The 10,365-nt window shown below is 36.4% G+C and overlaps 1 protein-coding gene across 4 annotated transcripts; it reads right to left on the reverse strand.

Moving 5' to 3' along the window:
- Positions 1-98: 98 nt before the first annotated feature.
- LOC127787146 (serine/arginine-rich splicing factor RS31-like) lies at positions 99-3,258 on the reverse strand. 4 transcript variants are annotated; one of them, XM_052315042.1, is made up of 6 exons: positions 3,152-3,258; positions 2,839-2,954; positions 1,310-1,422; positions 971-1,200; positions 624-863; positions 99-390 (listed from the first exon to the last, which is right to left on the reverse strand). In XM_052315042.1, exons 2-6 carry the CDS (start codon positions 2,942-2,944, stop codon positions 360-362), a joined length of 720 nt encoding a protein of 239 aa, XP_052171002.1. In that variant the 5' UTR covers positions 2,945-2,954; positions 3,152-3,258; the 3' UTR covers positions 99-359. The 4 variants fall into 4 exon arrangements, with proteins under 4 accessions (XP_052171002.1, XP_052170999.1, XP_052171000.1 ...); XM_052315039.1 differs by having other exon boundaries at positions 615-863; XM_052315040.1 differs by having other exon boundaries at positions 615-863; positions 2,839-2,969; positions 3,152-3,190.
- Between the last annotated feature and the right edge of the window lie 7,107 nt (positions 3,259-10,365).

Here is a 10,365-nt window from a genome sequence, read left to right on the forward strand (position 1 = left end):
TGCGAGAACACAGCACTTTTCCAAAGAATGGCATGGCAGCTGCCTATAGCCGACACTGAGAAGATAAGACGGTGAATGACGAAAATATAGAGCAGAAGTTAGCAGGCAAATTTTGAGCCGTTCTAATTGCCAATGACTTCACAAAATAATGTACTCTTTAAAGAGTTCTAAAAACAGCCACAACATGCTGGTTCATATAACGTATCTACTAATCATATCACATCCTACCAACTCCACGAACTTCTAATACACATTCTATTGGACGAAATACATCTAACTTCTACTGTCTGGTAAACCTATTGTTCATTAGAACCACCACAGCCTGACAAGCACCATCATTCATCAACCATGATCATCAGTCACGTTCTTGACCTTCGCACAGGTGAGCGGCTGCAAGGCAAAAGTTAGAGAAAAATGAGTAAACAACAAATGACAAGTCCAAGAATCTTCAAACCAAAAGAACTAGTGCACCACAAACAAGACATTCATAGAAGCGAACTGGATCAACAGAGATCCGCCCCCCCCCCCCCCCCCCCAAAAAAAAAAAGAAAAAAGAAAAAAGAAAAAAGAAAAAAGAAAAAAAAAAAAAATCACTCCAAATGGTAAGTGCCTACCTCCTATACCTGCCGTATTCAGGGCTTCTGGGTCTATCATATGATGAACCATTATACCTATCATAAACTGGGCTGCGAGAGCGCCCATAGTCAGGACTAGGCCGACCCCTGCGATACATTGGACTTGGAGAGCGCCTATAAGGACTCTCCCTTCTGCCATAACTTCTCCTGGGGCTATCATATCTGTCATCTTTTTCACCATCATCCCTTAGGGCATACTCAACAGAAATCACCCTGTCTAAAAGCTTGCTGCAAAACCAGACATCCATTGCATCACAATAGTTCACATATAACGAACAATCAAGATATCAAGGCTCACAACCAAGCTAAAATAATTAAAAAAATATCCACTTTACCTCATATGTGTGCACTCCAGAGCTTTTGTCGCATCATCCTGTGTTTCAAACTGCACAAACGCAAAATTCCTTCGAATTCGAACATGTAAAACCTTCCCGTAAGGCTCAAAATGTCTCTCTATATCACGGACCCTTGTGAGGTGCGGATCAAAGTTTATAACAAACAAGGTTTTAGTAGGTCTCTGGTTAGCCATTGACCTAGAGCCATCCCGAGGATGACCACGTTCACCCTGCATGAGGAAACAAAATAGTGCCCTCGCTATTTCACTTAATCCAAGAACCTCAAGGAAACTAATTGATGCAAAAAAAATAAATAAAGCTAGTGAGGAATCAACTAACCCTGGCCCACTCTACTGACAGCCTGCGCCTGTCATATCCAAATGGTCTGTTGTCAAGACCACGGATGGCATCTTCAGCATCACGTTCATCTTCAAAATAAATAAATGCAAACCCTGCAGCAACAAAGCCAATATCAGAGGCCGAAGTATTTCCATGAATCCCATCCGAGACTGCCACAGGCAGTACAACAGCCAAATTAGGATCTCTTCCTCAGCAATAATAAATAAATATACAACACCTGCAAATACGTGCAGAGCTGATGAACATAAGGATGTAGAGCCTTGCATGATGAACTAAATCATGATCATGGTTGCATACTAAAGGTTTAAATCCAAAGTTTCAGGTCTGAGTTGTCATTGCCAAGCATGCTTCACCATTCAAACAGCAGGAGTTCAGTAATGGAAGGCATGGCATGACAGAATTCATTGATCTCCTTATGATCGGTGGTGGCAGGCATAGCATGATGAATTGATAGATCCCACCACACCAATTCTTGAAAAATGGCAACTTTGGGCAGTGAGGTGAGTGAGTGACAGATGATGGACTGACTGATGGTCGAGTGAATGAAATGCAGAACGAGGCCATCTGTAAGTAGGAGACAGATGTGGAGTGGCTGATGATCGAGTGAATGAAATGTAGAACGGGTCCATCTGTAAGTAGGAGTGCAGGCAGGCAGGTGGGTTTCCTTTGCATTAAAAGTTTATGGCACAGAAGCGAGCCAAGATAGAAGCTCATTATCCTTTAGTAGTAGATGTTCCTGCGTCAAAACAAACATTTAAATATGGAGTTCTTCTCTAATGAAATTTCAGGCTTCCATTTAATTTCCCACCCAGTGTACATACTTCGGATGTGCACACCATATAAGTAGCCATATCCATCGATCCCGTGATTTCACAAATTTCAAACAAAACCCATCCGTGATTTCACAAATTTCAACAGTGGATACGCACACCCTCAGCATACCACACTTAAAGTCTTAATTTGGTCACTCTGTATGTCGAAGATGCAAAAAGGTTTAGAAAAAAGTAGGAACAAAGCTTAGCTGATCAACATAGGAAGGAATCTGCAAACGATATTGACTCTGATAGATTGGACAATTTTCATGCAATATTTGAGACATAAGTTTATTGGCAAATATGAATTGGCACGAATACAAACATCACTTTAACAACTTAGGCAAAAAGAAAAAAAACCTGAAAATTACCGCCCAGACACCCATGCAGGAAAATAATCAATGTACATCTAACTGTAAAGCTAAACAAAAATTGGCAGGGGAAAAAAACCAAAAAACTACAACAGACCATTTTGCCAAATTCATGAGTTAATAAGTAACTTCGCAAAGAGAAATTTGCGCGTCGGCCAGATTGAAATACAATTACATGATTGAACCAACCATGAGATGATACGGAAAGGTCAATCAGTTAAAGGGAGCGGATAAATTTACCCAAAGAGAAATTGAGGAGAGATGAAAGAAACAGATTGTAACAATTAAAGCCAAAAAGATCGCGGAGACAAGTAGTGAAATATACCAGATTTCATGTCAACACGCTCCACCCTCCCGTACTTGGAGAACAATCGCTCCAACTCTGACTGGCGAGTGTCGTACTCGAAGTTACCACAAAACACCGGCCTCATCTTCACAAATCTGCCAACAACAGTACTTCAGATAAGGCAGAGAAGCACAAATTAAAAGGATTTCAAACCAAAATAACTGGACTGACTTCGACACCTAAATAGCAGAAATCGACGCCCAGAAAGCTACTTTACTTGGTTTTCTGGGAAACCAAACAGTTCGAAACCCTAGCAATGAATTGAAATCTAGACGCGAGACGAGAGTCTTACCTCTGGACTCTCCGAGTTCGAAACCAGAAAAACCCTAGACGCAATGAGAGGAGACTTGTTCGGAGTAAAGTGAGATTTGGCTCCTTTAAATCGCCAGGCAAGGGCCAACTTTGTGATCGGACTACACGTGGTACTCTCTTTACCGCCCGATAGTTGGATAGGTCAGCGCGCATTCAACGGGTTTGTCGTTGCGGAAATGGACCGGCCCGGCCCTAAACTTCTATACACATAATTCAAGGATAAATAGGTCCGTATTGTGGGCCAATAAATGGATCGGGTTTACTTCCACTTGAGTCATTATCTTAGAGTTTAGTAATATAGATATATATATGTATATTCGTTATCCAGATCTATTTTACATCGATTATAGATTTAATAATTTGTTCAAATATCGATTTATTAATTCTAATCCAATTAGGATTTAGATTATTTTAATATTAAATATAATATATTTTATATATATTATGTATAAAAAAATATGTAATAATATATACAAATAATTACACGACAGGGCATCGGTGGCGTCGGCCAGTAGCTGGAACGGCCATTCTTTTCTTTTATTTTTAATTTTTCATTTTTTTAATTAGATTTAACCTAATTTTTGTTTAATTAGTTGAATATAACTTAATTAAGACTTAAGTAAAGTTAATTTTAACATAAGGGGTGCTCAAGCAAAAAATTTAAACTACTAGGACCTTAAAAACCACTTTTAAATCATAAGGGGCTTTATGGCTTAAATCATTCTGTTTCGAAGTATTTAATTTTTTAAAAATAATATTTAGATATATTTTATATGAAAATATTATATATATATATATGAATATTATTTATGTATCTTATATTTATATGAAGAAAAAAAAAAAACCTCCAATACCATTACGAGAGTCAAATTTTATTATAAGGATTACAGATAATAAGAATCTAAACAAATTAATATGATGTACAGATATCAACAGTTTTTAATTTAGCGGAGACTTAGAGATGAACCCTAGCATATTTTTAGAATTGAGAGCAACAAGAAAAAAGAATTCTAACAAATTGAAAAATCAAGAACAATTTAACTGTGAAGTTTGCTCGAGAATATTTTTGAGGAATTTACAAAAAATCAAGGTTAAAAACCTAGGGTGCTGGTGCTGGTGCTGGTGCTGGATGGAAAAGTCCAGCACAACCAAAAGCCCACAAGTTAGGCTTCGATCATATTTTCAAGCACATCCAACTTGAACATATACAAGCTAGGAGACCCTTTTCAGCCTTTGTTATAGGTCTAGGGCCGTTATCCCAGTTGAGGTGGGATCCATAAGCTTCAAGGAACAAAATTTGGTAGTAGAATCTAAGAGGCATTGCGAGCCTATCTCGACTTGCTGGATGAACACTAGGAGAAGGCTCCTATTAGGCAAAAGCCATATAATTAGAGGATCGTCAAGTATTACAACCAGAAGGTGACGTCGAGGTATTTCCTCTTGGGAGATTTGGAGTCCCCAGTAAACCTAAAAAACTAATCTTAAATTGGGAAGAACTATACCAAGTATCAAATGCTTTAAGCTTGAGTGCCTATAAACTAAAGACTTTTCAGGACAATCTAATTCCAAAAACATGGAATATACAGAACTTGAGAAGAATCTTCTAGTAATTTTGCTCTCAATGTATCAGGCATCCAACAAATGGACCACCTCACTTGGATGATCCTCAAAATAAATGCACTGTTTTGAAAAGAAAAAAAAAAAAAGATGGTTGCCTAATGAATGGTGATGCTTTACAACTTAAGCTGAGAAGATGATCGCCCCATTTGCAATCACATTCTTTTTGCTTGGGACTCCAAAGTTGAAAATGGGACAACCCCACGAGCAATCAAGTCAAAACAAGAAATCAAGGAAAAAGACCAAGAACTCTAAACATTGGTAAAAGGGAAAATAAGACAACGAGCATAGAATACTATGAGATCATTCCATATATATATATATAAGCCCCAATAAAAGATGAACAAACATCTTTCCCCTTCACCATGCTAAGGTGGCACTCTCTCATTTGCATCTTTTCATGAAAAATGGTGATCTAAAAATGGTGAGAAAGATCCTTACTAGTTTGATTAAAGTAGGCAGATTGATAAACCATCTAATGACACAATATAATGCATGAGGGGGAGGTAAAAGTTAAAGGGTTTACTAATGATTTCAATGGCAACAAGTAGCAGTCGAACACTCTTAACCTCAATTGAAGTCAGGGCATGACGCGATCGTCAGGAAAAGAAAGACCCTTGACACTACTCCCTAATCTAATCACATTCAAAATATGGAGTAATGGGGCAAGTGATGATGGATAAAAAAGCCCAAAACAACCCGAAGCCCACGAGTTAGGCTTAGAGGGAGGCCTAATAAGTGTGGTACACTTCCAGCTCACCATCATTGTCCTTGGACCCAAGTGGGACCCATGAATAGTCCTTCAGGCCCAAGCAAGGTCCATGAATAGCCCTTAGCCCCATTTAACATATTTTATCCTTACTATTTATGTGGCCTTATTTGGACATCTCCTGCAACACAAGACACCTATATAAAGGCAAAGTGCCCAATGAGTGAGGTAGACTAATTATTAGACTCTCATTACATCATTATTATAGTAGTCCCGAGCAATGACTAATTTGAGCATTGGAGAACCTATCAAGAGATGAGACCTTGCATTTCGTGTTTCTTGTGGGAACATTTGGGACGTGCTCGAGTGGAGGGAATCAGAAAGCATTAGATGAGCAAATCACAAATTAAGTGATGGTCAACCACATCAAGTTCACATGATAAACCCAAACCTAGAGTTGGATTAATTGTCTAAACCCAACAAGGAAAGAAAATGTGATAGGGAAAGAAAGATAGGGGGGAGAAAGTAAAAGGAAATTGTGGTCATCGATGCTGAAAAAGAAGCGGAGTGAGTGTGGTGATTAAGAGAGCATGGAGGAAGAAGGAGAAATTGAGATGGGAAACTATGGTTTTTTTGTTATTTTTAAAAAAATCAAGAGAAGTCACATGTAATTAAAAACAAAATGGTTTCTCTAAAACTCAAGAAAAGCTAGTACACAATTTTAAAAATACAAAATTAGTTAATACAATTTAGACAATCTCATATATTGCGAAATTTACCTTTATAATAAATGGGGTGGATTCAAAGATTTAGCAATTAATAGCCACATTGTAGTTAACAAACGTGAAGGGTAAGAAACATTTTTGGGAAATGATGTTATGGAAAATGCTAGGGTTTTTCAAATTTCATTGAGAGAGAAATTACTTTATTGTCTGTATGAGTTTATTAGTCACCATACATCATATGTATTAATAGAGGTTGATTTGAAATCATCATGCGTTTAGACTAAGGAATGTCACATGTCCCGTAAATCTATAAGACATGATTCTAGAGAGACCTCCTTATCTAACTTGACTTGGAATCACTAATAAGGAAAACCTAGGTAAACTTAATCTACTCCTATGAATTTAGTTATTCGAGAATTTCTCTAAATATTTTGAAAATTTTTCAAATCATCCAAGAATCTTAACTCAAGAGTCAAACTACACTTTGAGTGTCACTCCACACTACCTATAAATATGAACGAACTTCTAAATGAATGATTATCCTAATAGAATCTCACATTTATAGTAGTCTATTTTCTTCTTAATAACTTGAGTGTTAAAATTTTTTTGACAGATAAAGGCTCTAACTTCGTAGGTATTTGATCTAAGACAAACCTCAACAATCAGTCTAGCATCATCATTTATATACGTATATAGTTTAAAATTGTAAATTTATAATTTTTTTCCTTAGACATACAAACTTATATTTTATAAATTATAATGCAAAACAATTTTGAATAATATGGTTAAACAATATTAGCAGTAAATAATATCTCAATATATTTTTTATTTTTATAAGGGCCCGCAAACCAATAGGAGCGACTAGGCACGATCCCATTGTGGAAAAGAACGGGAATGGAAGGTCACAAGTAGCAGCGCGACAGGTTGACAGCTCACACACCATAATAATGGCTTGCACAAATCAAATATTAATAATAATTATTTTCCCACTTCGACCCAAAAACAGTTTACTGAACATCAAATTAAAGTGTAGCTTGTCAGTTTAGGATTGGTACACTACAACAAATTTTGGATTAAAAGGTATTTAAAAATGCCTTAATAGATAGTTTATTGAGGCATTTTAACTATTAGGACATTAATAATAATGCCTCATATAACTATGCCCCAAAAATGTATTGAGACACTTACAAATGCCTAAAAAATAACTATAAATTTAAATTTGTTGCGACACTTAAAAATACCTCAAAAATCACTATAAATTTATTTTTCATATCCCCCACAAATTCATCTCTTAACTCTAACTTACTTATTCCTCAGCTCGAACCATGAACTTTTCCTTCTTCTTGCACATGCGTGACCACCTAATCTACACATTATCTTATTAATATATGTGCCTATGTTTATTTTATAGTATATCTAAGTTTTATTAGAATTATTCTATTGGGACACTTAAGATTTGTCTATTATGGCACTTTATTAGAGTGTCTTATTAGAATTATTTTAATGAGGCATTTCAAAAATTCTGCCCTATTAGATTTATCTATTAAGACACTTATATTTGTCTATTAGGGCATTTCATTGTCGTGCCTCATTAGAGTTGTTTTATTGGGGCACTTCTTTAAATTGTGCCTTAAAATAATATTTTATAGGACACTTAATTGTTGTGCCTCATTAAAGTTATTGTATTGGGGCACTTTTTTAGATTATGCCTTAAAATGATATTTTAGATGATACTTTCTAAAAAATGCCCTAAAAAAGATGCTTCAACAAATCATTTTTGTTGTAGTGGTAATAAGTCGAGCTACTTATGAATTGGCTCAAGACTCGACTCGATAATTGACTCAATAAACTAGCTTGTGATACAAATGAGCCAAGTTTGAGCTCAAATATTTGGCTCATTTAGTAAGTGAGCTGAGCTTGAATCAGCTAGACTCATTTGGCTCACGAGTCAACTCGATATACTTATATATATTAATTTTATAAATTTATTAAATAAAAAATATTTATTACTTAACACTCAATAATATAAATATATACTTAATAAATTTATAAATATACTATTTAAATATAAATAAATATATTATATATATCACATATATTATTTAAATATATATATACATCAATACATGTTAGATTTGGAGGGAGGAGGAACTCCAAAAAGCCAATTGATTGATTTGAAGAGTGTGGCCCAGTGGGTTTGGCAGGTAGGCTTTGTCTCCAAGGGGTGGGGGGCACTTAGTGTCTCTTCAATTCTTCTCTAGCACGCTTTCTTCTTTGCATTATCTTTTTCTTCTTCCAGGTTTCAGCGTATTTTTTTTTTCTTCTCATCCAACTTCTAGCAAGTCCTTCTCCAGCGACAGCACATTTTTTTCTTCTTCTCCTCCAGCTTCTAACGAGATGACCAACGACTTCTCCGACAATCAGCTAGCATGCGACCTATAGTTCCTGCAATTGGGTTTGTTTTCTATGTTGCTTATAATACCCCATATTTTTGTGAAGATGCCATGTATTTTAAATAAGTTTAAAATATCAAAAAATATGCTTGGAATAGCAATAAGTGACCGAATCGGTCGCAGGGAGTGCCCTGGAGCTTAGATACCTAAGGTCAAAAGTATATTTTTGACGAGCGTCTCGATGTGAGATTTATGACGCTGAAAGAAATAAAATAAGAGACGATTTTTCGGTTAAGCTAAATTGTAGCCTAAAAAAGCCGAATGATGGTAAAGGCTTCTCGAGAATCGTACATATCAAGTAATTTTAAGTTATTAATTTTGAGATTTTAAGTATCTCGATAAATTTGATGTTTGAGGGTGTAATTGTAATTAAAGAATTATCCAAATAAAATAAGAATGAAATTATAAGCTCATGTGGTAAAATATTAAAGTTGAGGACTTGAAATAAAGGCAAAAATGTCATTTTGAAGAAATTAGGGAATTAGATTGGATTTCAAAAATTAAATCCATTATAGTTTTGGATTTGAAAGGCCATTCAAATATATCTTTGAGTCTTTGGAGTCCATGGCTTAGATTGTGACAAGTGGCATAATATGATTAGTTGAAGAAATTTATAAATAAGCAATATGGGTTGTTCTCAAATCATTCCAAGCAAGTTTGAGAGTTGAGGCACTCTAAGATGAGGAGTTTTATCTAGAGAGAGAGGAGAAAGTTCGGTAAGAAGGCGGGAAGAAATCAAAGGAGAAGCCGGGGAGAACGAGTCTCGTCGGAGTTACTTGACTTCACTGGAGTTCACCAAAATCAGTCAGAAAAAAAGTGAGGTAAGTCCCTTTTTTTATAATCCTGTAGAGGGGGAAGAGAGAGTCGTGTAGGTTCAAACGGGGGTCGAATCGGAGTTAAAATGAGGGAGATATAGCCGAAATATGAAAACGATGCAATGTTGTCCGAATTTGGTAGGCAGCGCGTGAGATACACGTGCCGGAAGTGGCTGCGCGTGAAAGCGCGTGAGTCACATTCCCGGGGTGCGTGAGGGCGTGTGAGATGTCCTTTTTCTATGAATTTTTTCAGTTATGCCCCTACTTTAATGCCTCTCAATCTTATATAAAAATATTTGAGATTAGGTTTACCAAAACATGTGTTTTCTACAGAAATCTAGGCCATTTGATGCGAAATTATACTGTTCAAAAGATAAACCAACAAGGTGAGACTCTTATACTTCAAATTCTATTTCTTATTCTCTTATGAGAGACTTCTATTACATGAGACGTGTTTTGTGAAGTTCTTGTACGTAAACTCTTATTGTTCTCTTACGTGAAATCATGTTGCATATATGAATTGTATTTTTCTGAAAAATATATGCTGTTGGCTTTTTAACTGTTGTATTTATAACATTCGTGTGGCCATACTATTGTACCTATTTGTTGGCCGATGGCAAAAATCGGATATCCCCCGAGAGGCGCTATGCGTGCGCCATCGAGAAAGCTCTCGTGGGGAAGACCGTGAGCCTAAGGAACAACAGATGTGGTGCTTACATGAGTGCTATGAGGTCGGGCTGAAGTGACATGGTTAGGGACCTCCCGAGATACGCTATGCGTGCGCCATTGAGAAAGCTCTCGTTGGAGGAGGTTGACATGTTCACGAGGCACTTCGAAGTAGTTCTCGTTATTTTCCTCATACATTTTATAATTGT

This window comes from Diospyros lotus, chromosome 12 (genome assembly GCF_014633365.1).
Source record: "Diospyros lotus cultivar Yz01 chromosome 12, ASM1463336v1, whole genome shotgun sequence".
NCBI lineage: Eukaryota > Viridiplantae > Streptophyta > Magnoliopsida > Ericales > Ebenaceae > Diospyros > Diospyros lotus.